Raw genomic sequence first — 21837 nt, forward strand, 5'->3', positions numbered from 1 at the left:
CTATAAGAGCCAGAGCAACCAAATTTGGTATCCACACTCCTGTGATATCGGACCTTGACCGTTTCGTGTCCAAATTTCGCCACACCCCCTTCCGCCCCCGCAAAGGACGAAAATCTGGGGCATCCACAAATCTCACAGACTATTAAGGCTAGAGTAACCAAATTTGGTATCCGCACTTCTGTTAGATCTCACTATAAAACGTTTATCTCAGAATTTCGCCCCACCCCCTTCCGCCCCCACAAAGGACGAAAATCTGTTGCATCCACAATATTGCACATTCCAGAAAACTAAAAACGCAGAATCATAGATAACGACCATATCTATCAGATTGCTGAATCTGGACCAGATCAGATAATTTTTATAGCCAAAAGGAACAAATCAATTTGCACTGTCTACGCTGCGCCCGACGTCACGCTCAGACTGATTTTCTGTCTCTCTCGCACGCACTCTTTGTCGTGTCGTTTAATATTAGCAGCGTCTGCCGGAGGAGAGCCATACTGACTTAGTATCGGGTATAACTGTAGAGTTGCGGTGTCCGCAGCAACTCACAACGTTCCCCCTCGTTTAATATAACGTTTTCTGTAAGAATACTTTCGAATTATAACTGCAGCAGCGGTGTGCCACAGCAGCTAGCTTTTGTTGGGCCCTGCTTCTCGTTTCGATCGACTTGGAAGGCCATTGATAGAGAGCGCTCAAATTTAATTGCTTCGATTTGGAATTAAGTGTTTATTATTTAGTGTATTCGACTGCTAAAGAACACAACCGTTGCACTGCAAAGCCTCCATTTCGCGCTTAAACATCTAGAAAAATAGCCTTGCACGTGGCCTAAAACTAAATTTGACTATGATAGCATGCAGAAATGGCCAATATCTCAAAAGTTACAACGTATCACATTACAAAAGAAAACTCTCCCGTCCGATTCTACAGGCGCTGTACACAGCGCCTCACAAACTTGTCCTTGTGGAGGCACATGAAGCGCAGTAGGAAGATGATCAGGAGAAGGCTGACGCCATAGCCCACAACGAGGACGGCACGCTTCCGACGACGCCACCTCTGGTAATCGCGCCAGGATTCGTAGCGATTGCGGAACTGCGGCGGCAACTCGAACTTACTGCGTCGCGGGAAAAACGAGAGGTAGAAGTCCTCGAGCAGATGGCGCACTAGATCGTTGTCCTCCGTCCGCCTGGCATCCAGATTGTTGTTGATGCAGTTGAACTTCCGCGGATTACGACGCATCTTGTCCAGGGACTCCACAACCTCCGTGAGATTCGAGGTGAGCATCATAAAGTTGCTGTGCAATGACCGCTTCGGACTGATGTTGTAGCGGTATCTGGAGCGCTTCCCAAAATTGGACGTGAGGGCTTCGGCCAGCAGGGGGCAGCGGACGACCAGTTCCCGCGTTATAGTTGGCTGTGAAAGGAACAGTTAGTTGTTTTCTTCGAGGTATTCCAGTCGCCTACCAGATTGGAGTCCTCGTAGCGCTCATAGACCAACGTGGAATGCACCACTGTATCGGGGGTGACATATAGGCCCAAGGCTCGTGTGCAGTTCTGAACAACCTCCTCAAAGTAGTGCATCGCCGACCAGTCCAAGGGCGGGGAATACATGCGAGTGAGAAATGTACGCACCTCCCGGTCTGACCAGGTTCCGGAATCATCCGGAATCATCACACTCAGCAGCTGCGTCTCGCTCATAAGGAAGGAGTAGTCGGCAAGTCGTACTGTAGGTCTGTGGCTGAACGGAAGCGCTGATGAGCCGTGTCCAGGGCCTGCTGCGGGAAACGGAGCTGCATGGCGTCAACAATATCGCGGTCGAGCAGGAAGCCCACGTGAGCCAGGACATGGCGAGCCTTGAAGCCATAGGCCTTATTCAGCAGCATATTGGTGACAATTAGGGAGTGCGAATAGATGTCTGTGGATGACTTAAAGTCCACCTTGTGCAGTACGTTACGCTGGCTCGTTGGCATCACTGTGCTGCTGTCCTCCAGATCGGGATTGAGTGACATTAGCTTGTCCTTGTTGAAGCGCTCCACAATGCGCCGTAGCTCGAGCAGGGTGGACACGTTTCGGTGCCGCATTACATCCTTGAAGTTCGAGGAGCTCTGCTTGATTAGCTTCTGCAGGCCCATGTGCGGGAATTTGTGTATTGTAGAAGGAGCTGCTTCCTCCTCGTGCGTCTCCTGGCTGTGCATGACGATATGGGAACCGTCCGGGCATGCATCAATGTTGCAATGGCGGTCACAGGCCCCATCTCCTATATACGTCCATGGACAGTCCAAGGCGCAGTCGGTCACCATCCAAGCCTGATAGACTCGAACACCTTCTGCCTCCGTATACAGATCGTCCGGAAAGAGCGGCGCCCCCAGGAATATATCGTCGTTTAAGTACAAAAATCTCTTGGACAGCGTTGGAATACGATGCAGGAATGTCTCGATGGCCGCACTAGAGAACGTCGGCAGCTGCGCCGGGTCGGGGCCAGCACCTCGTGGGGAACCACAGTGACGCGCTCGTAGCTAAGATCCAGCCAGTTGGGAATCTGGCCATTGGTCACAATATACACGTGGCGAATCCAGCTGGCGTGCTTCTCCAGCGAGCGCAGTGAGTACCGCAGCACGTTCTTATCGTCGAACCGCGAGGGATCATAGTTGGGGTCAAACCGACTGATGGCCTCGATAAAGCTGGGATCTGAACCGTTTACCCAGGTATAGACGACGTCGATGGGCGTGCAGGGGATGTTGTTGTCACTAATCTGGTTGTCCTCAGATATAGACATCAGACTGCCACCCAGCCAAAACATCAAGCACAGCCCGCCAACCACTGGTAGGTAAGAAAAACTACGATTATTCCAGATGACAAGTGTCCAAAAATTAGATCCTACCCGAAAACAGCTGCAGCTTGCGGCGCGACTGCATTTTCAGCTGCTCAATGGCGCGCCGCATTTTAAGTTGCCACGAACGGCGGCGCAGGCGCATCCTCAGAGACTTACAGTGCACATTTCATTGATGATTTCATCGTAAAAAAGAAAACAACACACAAATGAAATGGTTTGTTTTGGTTGTTGATCTAAATCAATTAACCGCACTATAGGCTATGGTCACACTGATAATCAACGAAATCTGCAGGACCGGCGGTATATTTACGGTATATCGGTATATAATGGTAAATTTTTCCATTTTTTAACGTTATATAGAAATCAAATAAAAGCAAGTATTTAGAATAAACCAGTTAAGTAGAAAATTGATTCATCATTCGTATAAAACTATGTGGGCATGGCTAAATGTTCTATATAGTTCGTAATAGTCCACGGAATATCAAAATCGAGGAATATGTAAAATAGATCTTCAATTCGTCAGTATATTTACGGTATATTTTTTAAATGAGATGGTATGTTTTGGTATATTTCTGAGGGTCGGACGGTTATTTTATAGTATAGTCCGCGGTCACACTGCTTATCTGGTCACTTCCTGTCAAATTCGCGTCACGCGTTTTTTCCGCAGACAAAAAGTTAGTTTTAGTATTTAGTGCAGAAAATACGGTTTAATTCATACATAATTGAGTGCGGCACGGTTTTTACAACGCGTACGCTCAAGTTTTCTGCACGGATAAATCGCAGAGATGTGGATATTTTGTGATTAAAATTTCTCCCCATCTGAGGTAGGCGTAAGATAAATTGTGAAAAATGTCCGCCCAGTATATAAAAGCGGCTGCTGCGCACACCAACTCAAAGAACCGACGCCATGTCGTATACAGTCAAGGAAAAAAGTCAACATACAGCACCGATTTTTCAATATTTCGTGTTTTCGCAATGAAAATTAAAAAAGTTGGTATGCCATTATTTAGGACACTTAAAGTTATTATTATTTCAGAAAAAAAACTTAACAAAAATTTTGTATACTAAAGTTACAACGAAAAAACATAAAATGTTCACGGAAAAAAGTGTACATACATCCTCTATGCTTTTGTATTATAGTCTCAAAGTCATCTTAATATTAATACTTTTTATACTTTTAATATTTGGTTGGTCCACCATTGGCATCTATTACAGCCTGTAGTCGTCGGGGCATCGATGCCACCAAATTTTCGGTTGTTGTGGGCGGAACTTCGGCCCAAGCTCGAATGAGGGCGGTTTTGAGGCTTTCCCGACTGCTGATGTTATACTTCCGTACCAATCTTTCTAAAATGTCCCAAAGATGTTCGATTGGGTTAAGGTCTGGCGATTGGGGTGGTGAACGAAGCTGTCTTTGGGCATAATACAGCAACCAATCACGCACAACATGTGCGGTGTGCTTTGGATCGTTGTCCTGTTGGAAGATCCAACTGCTTCCCAGGCTCAATGTATCCAATTTCTTCCAATATCTTCTTATACTGGAAGCGATCCATATTCCCTTCCACAAACACCAAATTACCAACTCCAGGCGACGCCATAGCGCCCCAAACCGTTACACTACCACCTCCATGCTTGACGGTGGGTATCATGTTTATAGGGTCAAGAGCGGTGTTTGCCTTTCTCCAAACTCTGGAACGGCCATCACTTCCGAAAATGTTGTATTTACTTTCATCTGTAAATAAAACGCTTTTCCAAAAGTTTGGATGCTTATTTAAGTGCGCTTTGGCGAATTCCAGGCGCAAAACCCGATTCTTTTCTGAAATCAATGGTTTCTTTCGTGGAACTCGGCTCTTGAAACCATCCTTGTGCAAAAAATTGGCAATTGTTTTTGGGTGCACAATGACTCCTGAACACTTTTCGATGTGTTCCGCCAATTTTGAAGCCCATCGGTGGATACATTGAGCCTGGGAAGCAGTTGGATCTTCCAACAGGACAACGATCCAAAGCACACCGCACATGTTGTGCGTGATTGGTTGCTGTATTATGCCCCAAGACAGCTTCGTTCACCACCCCAATCGCCAGACCTTAACCCAATCGAACATCTTTGGGACATTTTAGAAAGATTGGTACGGAAGTATAACATCAGCAGTCGGGAAAGCCTCAAAACCGCCCTCATTCGAGCTTGGGCCGAAGTTCCGCCCACAACAACCGAAAATTTGGTGGCATCGATGCCCCGACGACTACAGGCTGTAATAGATGCCAATGGTGGACCAACCAAATATTAAAAGTATAAAAAGTATTAATATTAAGATGACTTTGAGACTATAATACAAAAGCATAGAGGCTGTATGTACACTTTTTTCCGTGAACATTTTATGTTTTTTCGTTGTAACTTTAGTATACATAATTTTTGTTTAAGTTTTTTTTCTGAAATAATAATAACTTTAAGTGTCCTAAATAATGGCATACCAACTTTTTTAATTTTCATTGCGAAATCCCGAAATATTGAAAAATCGGTGCTGTATGTTGACTTTTTTCCTTGACTGTATATGGTCGTCTCTTTCTGACTGCGGCGTTTTCGCACATGTCATTCCTGTTTGAGAGAGATGGCTGATAATTTTGAGAGCTAAAATGTCTTGAAATTTAAACAAATATAATTCTTACAATTAATTGTGAATATATATAGTTTTAAATGGTGGTCACGTAATCTGGCCTTAGAAAACGCGTGTGCAGAGAAAGAACGAGGGGGAACGTTGTGAGTTGCTGCGGACACCGCAACTCTACAGTTATACCCGATACTTAATCAGTATGGCTCTCCTCCGGCAGACGCCGCTAATATTAAACGACACGACAAAGAGTGCGTGCGAGAGAGACAGAAAATCAGTCTGAGCGTGACGTCGGGCGCTGCGTAGCCACTGCAAATTGATTTGTTCCTATTGGCTAATAAAATGATCTGATCTGATCCAGATTCAGCAATCTGATAGATATGGTCATTATCTATGATTCTGCGTTTTTAGTTTTCTCGAATGTGCAATATTGTGGATGCAACAGATTTTCGTCCTTTGTGGGGGCGGAAGGGGGTGGGGCGAAATTCTGAGATATACGTTTTATAGTGAGATCTAACAGAAGTGCGGATACCAAATTTGGTTACTCTAGCCTTAATAGTCTCTGAGATTTGTGGATGCCCCAGATTTTCGTCCTTTGCGGGGGCGGAAGGGGGTGTGGCGAAATTTGGACACGAAACGGTCAAGGTCCGATATCACAGGAGTGTGGATACCAAATTTGGTTGCTCTGGCTCTTATAGGTTCTGAGATCCTTGAACTCATATTTTGCAATTGGCAAAACCGACCATGAAACCTGTGTGTTAGAGAGAGACAGAGCGAGAAAGAATGAAATTGTTTTCTTGATTCTGGCTATAATAATTATACGATCTGGTTGAGATCTTACATTCTAAAACATATAGTCATCCTCTACGACTCTGCGTTTTTGGTTTTATCGTATCTTTAAAAATGTGGATGCCTCAGATTTTCGTCCTTTGTGGGGGCGGAAGTGGGCGGGGCGAAGTTTTGAAATATTTTTGTAGCAGTGACATATCACAGAAGTCTGGATACAAAACATCGTTGCTCTAGCTCTTATAGTCTTTGAGCACTAGGCGCTGAAGGGGACGGACAGACAGACATGGCTCAATCGACTCGGCTATTGATGCTGATCAAGAATATATATACTTTATGGGGTCGGAAACGATTCCTTCTGGACGTTACACACATCCACTTTTACCACAAATCTAATATACCCCAATACTCATTTTGAGTATCGGGTATAAAAATTGAAGAAAATGCCAAGCGCAGAGTTGCATTTTCGGTGCGTTTGCGTGCAGCGAGGAGGGGAAAAGTTGTGTGATAAGCTCATTTCAGGATGACTCTTATTTTATTGCTTAGCTTTACTGAATTTGGATACTACGCTTAGCATTTCATATACACTGTAGGAGCAAATTTTATAAAAGTTATATAGGCAAAAGGTGGGTGCAGAACATGTGCTCTTCTGCCGGTTGAGCCGAAAGCGGCAAAGCGAATGTTTCCCGCCAAACCAATGATAATTCAAAGTAATAGCGAAAGATCCATATCGTTTGGTGTACTTGCAGATGTCTCAAACATGAATGAAGGTAATTCAGCAGGAGGGGGGCATGAAGGGCTAAGCCCGGCCCCTCCTGCTGTGTCAGACCGCGTAACTTTACACTCTACGGAAAAATCAGTTGCACTCCCAAAATTAAACACAACTACAACGGCGGCTACAACAACAACAACAACAGTGACCAGCAATATAACAACAGCAGCAGCCCTACCGGCTTCCCGCTACTCAGCACAACCGAAAGGAGTCCGCAGTATCAGTAGACAACAACAACAGCAGCAGCGGCCCAGTGCGCAGCTGCCTGTGCCGCTGTCGCCCTTGCCGCCACAACAGCAAACGATAGAGGCAACGGCAGCCACGCCAGTAGCAACACCACCTACCACCACAACCACACTCGTCTCATCCGCCCACTCCGCCACCACGAGCATCATAGAAGTCTCCGCCTCGCCGCCGCAGGCCAAGCGTCAGCGTTTCGACAACAGTCCGAACTCCAGCCAGGCGAGCAGCAGCATTGTCGGGACTGCCAGCAGCAACATTGTTGGCTCCCTGCTGCCGGCTTCTGTGGCCTCCAGCAGCGAAGTCGGTGGGGTATCTTCGGAAGCCCTGCAAGACTCAAATGAGCTCAAGAAGCGCATTCTCCAGCAGAAATTGCAGATTTTGCGTACTCTTAAGGAAAGGTATGATCGATTATCGCGCCTTGCATAGTGCGGCTTTTCGTGCTCACGCTTTAAATTCCCCTCCACAGGCATCTTGAAAATGTGTTCGAATACGTTTACCTACAAAACGGCGGCAGTATGATGGACTACCCTGCGTGGCGTAAAAAGACACCAACCCCGCAATTCATCAGCTACAGCAATGCAAATCGTATAGATCAGCTGGTACACGAGGATAAACCTAGCACGTCAGCGGCATCCGGTGCGGCCCAAGCCCAGAGAAATCCAACTCCGCAACAAGCAACACTGGAGACGACGACGACGACGGTGATAAGCGGAACAAGCAACACCGGGACGACTGGACAACAGGTGGACGGAATCAGCAATAGCACAGTGAAAGCGGTTAGCAAAAATTACTATAAACGCCTAGATATGTTAGCCAAGTGATGTTACAATTCAACTGAGCGCCGTTATCGGTCTATTTTTGATTGATTTTGGCTGTTAAAAGGATGTTTGCAGTTGCGAGGCATTTGTCTGATGGAATATTGTTATCAACTACCGTTGACCGCGTAGGTTTTTATTTCACAGAATACTAAAGATGGTTTATCTGTTTTTCCCCAGAATACGCAATCTCAATTGCCAGAAAAGATTGGCAGCAGCACTACGGTAACTCCCGCAGCGGCAGGGGCAGCAGCAACAGCAACTGCAAGCCACTCGAAGAGCAACAGCAGCAGCAGCAGTCCCGCCCCCGCTGCAACCACACCAGCAGCAAGCACAACTACCACCACAAGCAGCAGTCTAGTCGAGGCAAGCGGTAATGTTCATCCACCGGAGGCGGAGATCAAGATTCCTGCCGTGGGCGCCACACCAGTGGCCATTTCAACAAAACTACCCGCCGCTGTTGTCCAGCTAACGCAGCAAGGTAAATTTGATGTATTCAATTGATCCCTCAAAAGTGGATCAAACCTCTCATTGTTACCATTATTTTTGTTTGTGTTTTTGTTGTATTTGTTCGACTGTTCGATCAAAAGATACTGTATTTTCTGTTACTGCGTTTTTACAAGATGTTTTATCATTTCATTCCATTCCGTTCATTATTTTTCCTATGTTAATGCCAAATTGAAATTTTAAAATCATTGCCAAAAAACTTTAGCCAACTCGAACTCCTGTAACCAAACCGTAACCGTAACCGAATCGTGCCAACTGCCAACGCACGTCCTGCACTCACATGAAACCAAAATAAACATATTTAAACTCATTTATATTGTGGCCGCCATCTAATACTATATCCTACTATGTCCTACTAATATTTACCACAAAATCAAATTTTAAAAAAACTAGCAAAATTCAGTTGCTAATTTTGTTATTTATACACACAGACGACACACATTAACACGCTATACTATCCCAATGGACCCGAAATTCTTAGTCGAGAATTACGCGAAAATCAAACATTTTAAATTAACGGAATCAGCTCCGCCGATAATCGTAAAATAAATTAATCGCTTACCAGCGATACTACATGCTCAGCGCTCATTGATGGATTTCATACGATAGTGCCGATGCTTAGTGATTTTCATTCATAATATGAATTTATGCATCACAATCTATCATCCGTTCAGTGATCCCTGATCAAGTTGTGCTGATTTGCAGGCCTTATTCGATATCTTTAAAGATACAATTTTATCCACTTATCACTCGTTTGCGATCATTTAGCGAGACTTTAAACATCGTTTGTTTTTTGATCACAAAATTCTTTTTGCCGTGAATCGCACGCGATTTAGTCGATTTTTTGGTCCACTGGGATGAAAGTACATTCATATAACGCACACACTCTCAACTCACCATAATTGTATCGTTATCGTTATTGTTATCGTTATAATATAGGTCACATACCCGGTAGACCTTTAGGAGGTCGTCACGGTATGGTCTTCGGTCAAATACCCGCTCCTCCTGCTGCCGTAGGAAATTCTTCTGTACCTTTGGTGCCAGGTGCTTATCGTTCGCAAACTAAACACAAAACAAAACTACAAAAATATCAAAAAACTAAAAAAAAAAGAACAAATATTCTCAGCAAAGAAAAAACATTATCGTTTTGATTGAAATTCTTATATATAAACTAAACATTTTGTCTGTTAATTATTGAATATTGAAGCATTTTATTTATCATTTTCCAAGCGCAAAAGTAGTGCATTTATTGATGTGCCTAAAGTTTCATTTATTTAATTCGTTCCTTCTAGAATTGGTGTCTTTTTGTCCTTAGTTAGTTATTAATTGGATTTGGATTTGGATTGGTATTGGTAAAACTGCTTAAAGTTTGATTTACGTTTGAATTGAATAACTGATGAATGTACATTTTTGATTGATTCGTTGATTTGTAAGCAAGTTAGCAAACTTAAGCATACTTAGAACATTTGATTGCGCGTTGATATTCATGATCCACATGATCCATTATCCATTGGGATTGTCACACCACCACCACACCACTTCTTCTCACTTCTCACAAGTCATCTATAACCCATCATTCCCATCATTAGCTCCAGCCTATTTCTATAGCTCTCAAGTTAACCCGCACCTAAAAGCGTTTTCTTGATAGTCTCTTTGAAATGCTCTTGAAAATCGTTGATGTGTGCCAGACAAAACGTCTCGCAACAGCAAAGTAATCGGAGCTCCATTCATTGATGACTCTGGTCCGTTTACGTTGTGAACAACATGAAACCCGTGAGATATTGTACCAGTCGGTGTCCAATTTAGGCAAATGCACTCTGTGTCGCATTGAAACACAGCCACATGTGATGACAATTTGCTAGTTTGCTAGATCAAGTGGGAACGGGGTGGGTCTATAACCAAGCTGATCACATTGAAAACGCATCGTACATCCTAGTAATAATCGTAATTCCAATAGAAAACTCCGATCCCAATGATTGGTATTGGGAATAGCATCAACTAAAAGCGTTTTCTTGCCAGCCCAATAAATGCTCTCGAAAATCGTAGATGTGTGCCACTGGTTTCTGTGTGTCTACTGGTTTCTCCACCAGTGTGGAGGTCGAAGCAAGCGCACGCTGTGTCACATTGACGGCCCAGCCAGTGGCTCGTGGCTCATCCATGAATTCGGGCGCCATACGAGTATTAGGAATAAGTTTGCATGCAGTTGCCATCTATTGTTGCGTTCTGTTTGTTTAGCAACCGATTCGCAAGAGATTCTCATGTTTATTCCATTCATTCCTGTTGCTTTCCTGGTAGATCAGATCTTTTTTAATTGATGCACCCACCCTCCAGCATGCCTCGCCACGCCACAAGTGGACCTTAATGACTTGATTGATCGTTGAGTTGCAGCTGAATGGCCATGTTAATCACATTTATTTTGGTTTCTATTCCAAGGTGGTACTCCACTGGTACCCTGCAGCACCGCTGTTGGCTCGACGACGCTCCGGCGCACCCAGAGCCACAATAATGCCGGAAGTGGCAGTGGAAGTGGAGCCACCGCAACGGCAACGGCGGGAGGCACTTCTACGACGCCGCTGTACACGGGCAATGGTCCGGCGTGTAGTGGCAGTGGAGCCATCTCGCCTGGCACTCCAAGCGGGAGCCTGCTCAGCCCAGGACTAGCCCTGACTGCCGCTGGCACACCGACCAGTGCGGTGCAGGAGTTCTCGTTTAAGGCCAAGCAGGAGGTGTACGTGATGCAGCGTATATCCGAACTACAGCGAGAGGGATTATGGACTGAACGGCGCCTGCCCAAGCTGCAGGAGCCGAGCCGGCCGAAGGCGCATTGGGACTATCTTCTCGATGAGATGGCCTGGCTGGCGGCTGATTTTGCCCAGGAGCGCAAGTGGAAGAAGAACGCGGCCAAGAAGTGCGCCAAGATGGTTCAAAAGTACTTCCAGGAGAAGGCCAATGCGGCCCAGCGGGCCGAGAAGGCCCAAGAGCTGCACCTGAAGCGAGTGGCCTCCTTCATTGCCCGCGAGGTGAAGTGCTTCTGGTCGAATGTGGAGAAGTTGGTGGAGTACAAGCACCAGACGAAGATCGAGGAAAAGCGCAAGCAGGCCCTCGATCAGCATCTCAACTTCATTGTCGGCCAGACCGAGAAGTACTCTCAACAGTTGGTGGAGGGCATGAACAAGAGCATGGCGGCCGACACACCCAGCCTCAGCCTCAATTCCAGCCGCCTCACCTCGCCCAAGCGGGAGTCTGATGGTAAGAAAATTTCAAATACAAGATATCCTTTCAGCAGAATGGGATGGTCGCATTTGCGAGGCATTTGCCTGATGCTTTCACGTTTTCTCTTACCGATTGCCGGGAGATGTCAATAGCTCGCTAAATTTCGATTCTCCCCCTTTCATTTGCAGTTGAGTTTCGGCCAGAGTCTGGCTCTGAGGACGATGAGGAGACCATTGCCAAGGCGGAGGAGGAGGCGGCGGACGTCAATGAAGAGGTGACGGCCCTGGCCAAGGAATCTGAAATGGACTTCGACGATTTCCTGAAAGACTTGCCTCCCGGATATTTGGACAATCGTGATAAGCTCATAAAGGAGGAGGAGCATACCACCTCTGCGGTGAAGAGCGAGACGCACGACGAGGAAGACAGCGACGGCGACGACGACAGTGAGTTCGAGGCGAAGGAGGCAAGCGAAGACGATGAGAACCCCATCAGCAAGCAGGAGGAGGCCGAGCAGGAGATCGATCACAAAAGGGAGATCGATGACCTGGAGGCCGACAACGACCTGCCGGTTGAGCAGCTGCTGAAGAAGTACAATTCTGGAAGAATCAGTGATCGGTCGCCCAGTCAAAAGCGACGCAAGCTGGAGCCTTGTAGCGCCCCAGAACTCGACTCGGATGACGATTCCACGGCAGTGGATGAGGAATCCACTGACGGCAGCGATGTGGATGCCAGCGAAGAGGATGACGACGAAGATCTCTCCACGAATGAAACCGAAACGGAAGTGGAGGAGGACGACCAGGAGGATGGCCTCAAGAGTCTGTTGACAGATGCGACTGTCGATGCGGGCGGAGCAGCAGCGACTGCCGGCAGTGACAGTGCTGGTGCTGGGGCTGCTACTGCCGGCGCCAACAAAGACGACATGCTCAATGATGCCGCCGCCCTGGCCGAGAGTCTCCAGCCCAAAGGCAACACCCTCTCCTCCACCAATGTGGTAACTCCGGTGCCCTTCCTGCTGAAGCATACTCTGCGCGAGTACCAGCACATCGGACTCGACTGGCTGGTCACGATGAACGAGCGCAAGCTGAACGGCATCCTGGCCGATGAGATGGGCCTGGGGAAGACTATTCAAACGATTACCCTGCTGGCGCACCTCGCCTGCGCCAGAGGCAACTGGGGACCGCATCTGATTGTGGTGCCATCGTCTGTGATGCTCAACTGGGAGATGGAGTTCAAGAAGTGGTGTCCCGGCTTTAAGATACTCACCTACTACGGCTCCCAGAAGGAGCGCAAGCTGAAGCGCGTCGGCTGGACCAAGCCCAATGCCTTCCACGTCTGCATTACCTCCTACAAGCTGGTCGTCCAGGATCAGCAAAGCTTTCGCCGCAAAAAGTGGCAATATCTAATCCTAGACGAGGCCCAAAACATCAAGAACTTCAAGTCGCAGCGTTGGCAGCTGTTGCTCAACTTTTCCACCGAGAGGTAACCCCAACTCACCCCCCACCCCACAGTAGTTACCCATATGGCAATCTGTTGTTCTGTTTTTGTTTTGATCTGTTTGCCTGCCAAAAAGCACCAAAAATCAGTAACCATGCGACTGCTAACTAGCACGGTGACTACGCTTGGGTGCTAAAATTAATATCGTTATAATGCCGCATACTAAATCAGAGCATGCTAATCCCGCCCTAGAATGCTTGTGGCCCTGTTCTGAGACAACCCTAAACTCGCACTGGCAGCCACTCCCACACCCGCATTTCCCACGAGTGCACTCGAATAATCATTCATTTCTCTCTCCCATAGACGCCTGTTGTTGACGGGAACCCCGCTGCAGAATGACCTAATGGAGCTGTGGTCTCTGATGCATTTCCTCATGCCCTATGTGTTCTCCTCACACCGCGAGTTTAAGGAGTGGTTCTCCAATCCGATGACGGGCATGATCGAGGGAAACATGGAGTATAACGAGACTCTGATAGCGCGTCTGCACAAGGTAAGAAGCGTTTCTCAGAATACTTTTCGTCACAGATAACCTCCGGTGAGGTTATATATATAGCACCTAAAAGCGTTTTCCTGCCAGCCCAATAAATGCTCTTGAAAATCGTTGAGGGGCGTCTTATCCATGTAGTTGGTCTATAACCAAGCTGATCACATTGAAAACGCATCGTACATCCTAGTAATAATCGTAATTCCAATAGAAAACTCCGATCCCAATGATTGGTATTGGGAATAGCAGCACCTAAAAGCGTTTTCTTGCCAGCCCAATAAATGCTCTTGAAAATCGTTGATGTGTGCTAGAGAGAACTTCTCGCAATAGCAAAGTGATCGGAGTTCCAATTGATGACTCTGGTCGGTTTACGTTGTGAACACTATTGATATTGTACCCGTCGGAGTCCAATTTAGGCAAATGCACTCTGTGTTACATTGAAACACAGCCTCATGTGATGACAATTTGTTAGTTTGCTAAATCAAGTGGGAACGGGGCGTCTTATCCATGTGGTGGGTCTATAACCAAGCTGATCACATTGAAAACGCTCCTTACACGACCTCACCGCTATGATAGCAGCACTAAGCACTATCCTCCTAGTTTTAAGCTTAATCTCGCTGTAATTGACACTTTTTCGTCGTTGTGTGTCCTTGCAGGTGATTCGGCCGTTCCTGCTGCGACGCCTCAAGAAGGAGGTGGAGAAGCAAATGCCAAAGAAGTACGAGCATGTGGTCATGTGCCGTCTGTCGAATCGCCAGCGCTACCTGTACGAGGATTTCATGAGTCGCTCCAAGTAAGTACAGCACTGCTCCCCACTTTAAGAACTGGAATGACTTGGCTAATACGATTGTAATTTGCAGAACGAGGGAAACCCTGCAGACGGGCAATCTACTGAGCGTGATCAATGTGCTGATGCAGCTGCGGAAGGTATGCAACCATCCGAATATGTTTGAAGTGCGTCCGATAATATCGCCGTTTCAAATGGAGGGCATTACATTCCACACGCCGCGTCTCGTCTGCGACATAATGGAGTATGATCCGTTCACGGTGAGTCCCAGGTCACAGAAGGGTGTTTTCTCCCTCCCCCCACCCCCCATTTACCCTTATTGCTGCCTCTGATTGAAAATGATGTTAAACTGTCACTGAAAGTTGGGCTCAATCTGTTTTGGAGCGAGTCGTAAACTTGTCCCAGGATGTTCGCATTTGCGAGGCATTTGTCTGATTCAATCGCCCAGTTCCCCGTCCCCCGTCCCCTGCCCCTTAGGCCAGTTGTAGCTCTAGCAATATATGTGTGTATCTGAATTGACTGACAAATTACTATCTCGCCAATAGCAAATCAATCTGGAAACTGTGAATCTCCTGCTGCTGCATCTGGAGGAAACATTAAGCGCGTACGTATCGCACAAGTGCCGCCTACTCGCCCCGCCACGCAAGTTGATCGAGGAGATCGACAGCGCCCCACAGCCACCACCGCGCTGCCCCAACGGCAAGTATCGGTTTCACATACGAGTGCGAAGCGCGGAGCTTGCGCAGCGGCTCAAATTGAATGCGGTGCGAGTGGGCGCCAGTCCGACCATGCGGTTGGAGGGGTCCAAGATTGTGCCAATGCGCACGCTCTTGCCCAGTGGAAGGATCATGAAGCGTATCGGTGGTTCCATTAACCCCATTAATATGGCATTAAAGCCGGTTGTGATCAACAGCGTGATTACGACGTCGTCGACGACCACAACCACTATAGGAGGATCGGCATCCTCTCCGGGGGCAGCGCTAAACGTCTTGGCCAACGCCAAGCTGATGACTGCACGCTCCCATATGAATGCCCCAACGCCGGCCAAGGTGACCAAGACGATGCAGGATGGTAAACCCTTTTTCTACCTCACGCCAACCACAAATGCGGGGGGAGCCGGTGCCCGCCTGACCCTTACCAGCAAGACATCGTCGCCGTCGTCTGTCACAGCGCTTGTCAATGCGAGCAGCATTTCGGGGACAGCTGCCGCTGGTACAGTATTAACATCTCAGCAGCTAATCAAGGAGCCCATTGTCAGGGATCTGGCGACGCATGTGAAGAGCACGGCGCAGAAACAGATAATAGCCAATGGAAGCACGGGGCGGGAGGAGCAGGAGGAGGAGGAAGCAGAGGATCCCTACAAGGTCCAGGAACTCATTCAGATGCGCAAGGAGCAGCGCCTGGCCTCCCTCAAGCGCATGGCCACGATCAATCGTCGACGTACCGATGCCAGTCCCATCTACGGCCAAGACTGCCGCGGGGCCATCCAACGGTGCATGCAGTCGACGCGTACCCTGCGACGCTCCACGTGGCAGACACGGAGCTTCTCCAACTGCTGCACGGCGATGGCCCATCGCGATGGATGGTCCCTCAATCACCTGCTCAAGACCTTCGAGCAGAGGTGTGCAGAAATGGCGCCAATCTTTAGTAACTTTGTGATTTATGTTCCTTCGGTGTGTGCTCCGCTGATCCGCCGCTACGTCCAGAATCTGTCCTCCACGCACTGGCAGTACGAGCGGCAGATCGAGAGCAGGGTGGGACAGACCCTGCTGCCAAAGCTGGACCTTCTGCATCCCATTATCTCGGCAATGACCACACAGTTTCCGGATCCGCGGCTCATTCAGTATGACTGTGGCAAGCTGCAGACCCTGGATCGTCTGCTGAGGCAGCTGAAGATCGACGGCCATCGCGTGCTGATATTCACGCAGATGACCAAGATGCTGGACGTGTTGGAGGCATTCCTCAACCACCACGGCCACATCTACCTGCGACTCGATGGCTCGACGCGCGTCGAGCAGCGACAGATCCTCATGGAGCGCTTTAACGGGGACAAACGGATATTCTGTTTCATAAAGGCCACGCGATCGGGCGGCGTTGGCATTAATCTGACGGGCGCCGACACTGTCATCTTCTACGACTCTGACTGGAATCCCACCATGGATGCGCAGGCGCAGGATCGATGCCACCGCATCGGGCAAACGCGCGACGTGCACATCTACCGCCTGGTGTCCGAGAAGACCATCGAAGTGAACATCCTCAAGAAGGCCAATCAGAAGCGAATGCTCAGCGACATGGCCATCGAGGGCGGCAACTTCACCACAACCTTCTTCAAGAGCTCCACCATCAACGATCTATTCACAATGGATCACACCGAGCAGGACGAGACCTCCACCACCACCCCCCAGGAAGTCGTCAAGTCCGATGAGAAGACGGAGAGAATTGTCACGTCGACGACGACCGCGACCGCCGTTGTGGAAACGGAGAAGCAGTCGCTGCGAGCATTTGAGCACGCCCTTGCTGCCGCCGAGGATGAGCAGGACGTTCTAGCCACCAAGACGGCCAAGGCCGAAGTGGCTGCAGATCTGGCCGAGTTCGATGAGAATATTCCCATTGCGGATGATGCCAACGCTGAGGCAGGCGTCGGCTCCTCTCAGGGTGAGATGAGCAAGGCAGATCTGGAGATGCAGAATATCGTCAAGCAGGTGAGTCGCGAGTATTGATTGATTGATCGGGGATGGGGTGCGGGTATGGCAGGGCTTGCAATTTATATTGAATACCGTATCTTGATGCGCATTCGATTCAGCGAGCACTGCCGAGAGAAACTTCCCTTCGGGGAGTATATGTTCAGACATAGTCGAAGCGACTAACCCACGCTCGATTATATCACTCAACGTCTAACATGGCTAGCCCTCGAATTTATGTGTTATGATGGATAGATCGTGTCAGTGAGGATGTGGAGTCAAGCTTGTTCTAATGATTATTGCATTTGTCTTCCCCCCACTTGTAGCTGTCGCCCGTGGAACGCTATGCCATGCGTTTCGTGGAGGCCACTGGAGCTGCCTGGACGGCGGAACAGCTGCGCGCCGCAGAAGCCGAGCTGGAGGCACAGAAGCGGGAATGGGAGGCCAATCGACTGGCTGTTATGCAGAAGGAGGAGGAGCTACTCAAGCCGGAGGCCGAGGCTGAGGAATTGCTCACCTACAGGCGCAAGGATTCGAGTAATCAGGTTAATGTCAATACCAAACAAGATTCCCATTCATCCAAAAAGCGAGCCCCAGCCAGTAGGTCTCAGTGCAACAGGCAGGGTCAGCAGCACCAGCTGAGCAGGAGTGTGAACAGTAGCCACAGTGGCAGCAGGAACCAGAAGAGATCAGTGCCGCCTGCGGTCAGTAGTAGTCCGGCGCAGACGTCGTGTCGGCGTCGTGTCAGCCTCAATGTGAGTGCTCCTCCAGTAGTGTTGGGGTCAGGGAAAGGGACAGGAAACAGCAAGAGGTCGACGACTGGGGGCAAGAGCGGCTCGTCTGTCAGACGGAACACGCGACTCCATTCGTTGGGTGTGGTCCATGTGACCAATGCCCAAACAACGCCCACTAGAAAGACAACACGCACAGCCCTAGCTGCAGGAGCGGCTGCGGCTGCGGCTGCCGAGGAGGACTCTCCTGTGGTCGCCGGCGAGCGTCCCAAGCGGCTGTCGGCCAACATTGCCATGAGCAAGATGATGAAAACGCCCGTCCTCAAGTCCACTCAAATGAACAGCAGTGGGAAGAGCAGCAGCAGCACCACCACCACCACGCCTCCAAAGCGAGTGTGTGGAGATAGCACCTCAGTTTCGGTCACTTCTCGGCGAAGGCTGCTGAAAAGACGAGCTACGATAGCTACACCCTTGGCTATTCCAAGCGATGAGGATGAGGACGAGGACGAGAATGACAATAATACAGAAAATGAAGAGGAGGAAGTGAGTGTGGCAGATGAAGACGATGACAATGATGACGATGAGGAGTTGAGTGCAGAAGATGATGACGATAGGTCATCCGCCTTGGAGGAGACAACAACGCCAACCGAAGAATCCCTAAGCGAAAAAGGGAACGGGGCTGATGAGGATGAAGAGCAGGAAACGCACGTGGACATCCTCTCCGAGGACTCGGAGAGCAGTAATGCCACAGCCGGAGAAGTTACCGGCGAAGGAGAGGCCGAATCAAATGCCAGCTTGGACGGCTGTTGGAGTGCCCACGATCAAGTGCAAGACACCACAATGACCAGCTCCACGTACTATAATGTGAGCGAAGAGACGGACACAGATGAGCCCAATGATCCCTTGGCGCATGCCAAATCAGAGTCGAGCCAAGAGCAAGCACTTCAGAGGCAGCAGCATCATCAGATTCTGTCGGATAAGAGCGATGAGAGCGAAACTGTTGGCCACACGCCCCGCACTCGATCACGCGGCTCTGTGAAGATCAATCTGTGGACTCTGGACATGAGTCCCGTGGCGAACACCCTGAACCGCAGTGGTTCGAACAGAAGCATCAAGAAGAACGAGTCGACGCCCAGAGAGGTGCATAGCGAGCCCAGGCGCAGGGTAGTGACCAAGAGAATGGTCAAGACGGATGGTACCATCGCCGTCAACAAGTCGTCAACACAGCACAAAAGCACAGCCGGGACGCTGCATCCATGGATAACCAAGACGCCCAAAGTGATGCTACGATCCACGCCGCTTCCTGCCACAGCTAGCTCTGGAGCACACGCAGCCACAGGAGCAGTCTCCTCCTCAAGTGGGACTACGAATCGGTGATAACAACGAATGTTTAGTAGTATTAGTAGTATTGTAGTATTAAAAGCCAGTCAGCCAGCCAAACCAGCTGCGGTGCGTGTGTGTGTTGTGCACGTTTTAGTTTGTGAATCCTCCTCGGAGAGAGAGCGAGAGAGAGCTTGTCGTCCTCGAGCTGTTTACAGGGCGAGTATTTATAGACTGTAACAAGTTTCCTTCTATCAAACATACGTACTATATATTCATGTGTGCTAAGGTTAGTTAGTGATTAGCCGAATGGCAGAAGTCTAGGATAACAAATTCACTTGGATCGATAGGGTAGCGATGAAGATGGGGAGACACACTATAGAGTGATGGATAGGTAGTAGTTTAGCATAGTAAGACCTCTCAGATTGTACATAGATATATACATATAGCATATAATTAGCATCGTGTAATCAGGGCCACTCCAAGTATCCAAGCATTAAAATCATAAATGATTTATTACTTTTCATCAACCGAACATTTCGCTCCCCAAAAAACTGTTTTAGTTCTTAAGCCGCAAGGTATACCTGTAAACTAGAGTTTAAATATTTTGCATTTTATAATTTATTTTGTACTCTTAACTTAACGAAAGCAAAGCAAAACGGAAACCTTAACCATCTTAAGACTTTGCGAATAGATTGACTAACAAATAAACCAGAACTCAATTCGTGTGTTCCATTGTATAAATAAAGATAGATCAACTACAGATCTATCTATAAACAAAAAAAAAACAGAAGCAAACGAAACTGAAACTAAACTAAAACTAAAAGAAAAACTAAAAGACGTTGTGGTTTTTATTTACGGACTCATTTCGTGCGTAGCCCCTATATTCCATTTAGAAGAGACAATTGCACAAAAGTTGGGAAAAGAATAAGCGCGTAAATCTCCATCCAAAGATTGTTAAATATTATTTTCTCCAAAGAAATGTAGAATTCTGTTTTGGTGTCGTATATCCGAAAATCTGTCGTGTGTCTGAGATCTGTTAGTTCCGCGTGGAGTCCTCTAAAATATTCTTGCCATCGTAAAAAATGAAATCGAATCCCAATTATCGTACGAAAGCTAGAAACTGTTAGGAATGAAAGCTACAACGCCATCAATTAGCAATTTTCAATTCAATTCAAATCAAAATAGTTTCTAAGCCAACACCAAAACAGAGTTGCTATATCCTGAAAATAATGTGGAACGTGTATTCTTTTCTTTAACTTTCTTGCCTCTTCGTCTGCTTTTGGCTCTGCTTCTCCCATTGGCCCCGTGTCCAGGTCTGGATATCACGCAACACCATGGAACAGATGCCGGTAAGTGGATCGGATGCCTTGTCTAATCTGAATCTGAATCTCCTACGGAAATATATAGATGTGGTGCCCGCCCACGCCGCCGCAGGACAGTGAGAACGACATCTACATAGACCACTCTCTGTCGTTTATGTACGACCTAGTGCCAATCGCGGAGCTGGACCTGCCGCCCGTCTACGTGCGCAAGGAGAACAAACGCTCGACCGAGGCCGGCTACGATGGCAGTCGGCGCACCAACAAAATGCGACGGGAGGACAACTGCGCGCCTCCCAAGTCGCTCTTCGATCGCCCGACGCCCCAGCTCTCGCGGCTGCGTCGCGAGCTAAAGAACCAGCGCTTCCGCGGCAGCTTTAAGCCCAACTCCCCCGTACTGGGCATGAAGCCACAGTTGCCCGTTAAGCCGTTGACCGAGCCGGAGGCCATGAGCGAGTGGTGCATCTTCGAGGACATCGCCATACTGCACGTGCTGGTCAATCTGCAAGGCTTGCCCTGCAGTCTGGTCCAGCTGGCGCCTGGTCAGACGCCCAACTGGGACCTCGTCTCGGAGATGGTCAATTTCTGCTCAAAGACGTACCGCTCGGCCAGGCAGTGCCGCTACCGCTACGAGACCCACATTCAGCCGCGCGAGGAGGGCAAGGTGGTGGAGAGCCCCAAGAAGCAGAAGAAACTCAAACCCACCCTGCGCACCGAGTACCTCAAGAGCCCACTTCGCTACCTGCGCACCACCCAGCTCTATGCCAGCGACAACAACGCCTCCTTCTACAAGGTCATGCGCTCCAGATTCGACAGCATCAAAACGGCCTACCTAAAGAAGGCCCCTCCGCCGAAGCGACAGTTCAGTGCGCCCAGCCTGATGAACCCCAAGCACATGGAGGTTCTGCAGGAGTTTGGCATACAGAACTATGACCAACCCGTGCCCCCGCAGAACATTGCTGCCATGAAGGCCAACAAGATCCGGGAGAAGCAACGTGGTGGTCAACAGTTGCTGCCGCCGCAGTCCCAACAGCAGCAGCAACAACAACAACAACAACATCAGCCCCAGCAACAGGCGCCGCAGATGCAACAGCAGCCCCAGCCCCACCAACAGCAGGTACAGCAGCAGCTGGCCACAGCTTCACCCGTTCCCCAAACTCTTCCCGTACAACAGCAGCAGCAACAGCAGACCGTGGAACTGGTGCAGCAGCAGCAACAGCCCATCAACACGAACACAACGGTGGCGGTTC

General features: G+C 48.6%; 1 protein-coding gene, 7 non-coding genes and 1 pseudogene across 9 annotated transcripts; 8 read left to right on the top strand and 1 right to left on the bottom strand.

Moving 5' to 3' along the window:
- Positions 1-706: 706 nt before the first annotated feature.
- LOC117193591 lies at positions 707-3058 on the bottom strand (annotated as a pseudogene).
- A 451-nt stretch (positions 3059-3509) lies between these two features.
- On the top strand, positions 3510-20013 carry LOC117192371 (helicase domino-like). 2 transcript variants are annotated; one of them, XM_033397035.1, is made up of 12 exons: positions 3510-3653; positions 6968-7631; positions 7700-8009; positions 8229-8529; positions 9495-9599; positions 10989-11804; positions 11957-13247; positions 13566-13752; positions 14403-14539; positions 14607-14793; positions 15079-17235; positions 17541-20013. In XM_033397035.1, exons 2-12 carry the CDS (start codon positions 6979-6981, stop codon positions 19320-19322), a joined length of 7926 nt encoding a protein of 2641 aa, XP_033252926.1. In that variant the 5' UTR covers positions 3510-3653; positions 6968-6978; the 3' UTR covers positions 19323-20013. The 2 variants fall into 2 exon arrangements, with proteins under 2 accessions (XP_033252926.1, XP_033252927.1); XM_033397036.1 differs by lacking the exon at positions 9495-9599.
- LOC117194213 lies at positions 8045-8152 on the top strand. Its single transcript, XR_004474779.1, has one exon. It is a non-coding gene; the product is annotated as a small nucleolar RNA Me28S-Am2589 (small nucleolar RNA).
- On the top strand, positions 10178-10320 carry LOC117194218. Its single transcript, XR_004474784.1, has one exon. It is a non-coding gene; the product is annotated as a small nucleolar RNA psi28S-3316 (small nucleolar RNA).
- LOC117194216 lies at positions 10361-10489 on the top strand. The gene has a single exon (XR_004474782.1). It is a non-coding gene; the product is annotated as a small nucleolar RNA psi18S-841/snoR66 (small nucleolar RNA).
- On the top strand, positions 11793-11883 carry LOC117194214. The gene has a single exon (XR_004474780.1). It is a non-coding gene; the product is annotated as a small nucleolar RNA Me28S-Am2589 (small nucleolar RNA).
- Positions 13994-14131, top strand: LOC117194217. Its single transcript, XR_004474783.1, has one exon. It is a non-coding gene; the product is annotated as a small nucleolar RNA psi28S-3316 (small nucleolar RNA).
- LOC117194215 lies at positions 14162-14306 on the top strand. Its single transcript, XR_004474781.1, has one exon. It is a non-coding gene; the product is annotated as a small nucleolar RNA psi18S-841/snoR66 (small nucleolar RNA).
- Positions 14866-14975, top strand: LOC117194212. Its single transcript, XR_004474778.1, has one exon. It is a non-coding gene; the product is annotated as a small nucleolar RNA Me28S-Am2589 (small nucleolar RNA).
- Positions 20014-21837: the final 1824 nt, after the last annotated feature.

Source organism: Drosophila miranda (genome assembly GCF_003369915.1).
Source record: "Drosophila miranda strain MSH22 chromosome Y unlocalized genomic scaffold, D.miranda_PacBio2.1 Contig_Y2_pilon, whole genome shotgun sequence".
NCBI lineage: Eukaryota > Metazoa > Arthropoda > Insecta > Diptera > Drosophilidae > Drosophila > Drosophila miranda.

Excerpts from the sequence above, each read along its gene's own strand:
- LOC117192371 (XM_033397035.1), top strand. The coding sequence starts at position 6,979 with ATGAATGAAGGTAATTCAGCAGGAGGGGGGCATGAAGGGCTAAGCCCG. Across the intron at positions 13,753-14,402 it reads TGATAGCGCGTCTGCACAAG|GTGATTCGGCCGTTCCTGCT; the intron begins GTAAGAAGCGTT and ends GTGTCCTTGCAG. Across the intron at positions 17,236-17,540 it reads TGCAGAATATCGTCAAGCAG|CTGTCGCCCGTGGAACGCTA; the intron begins GTGAGTCGCGAG and ends CCCCACTTGTAG.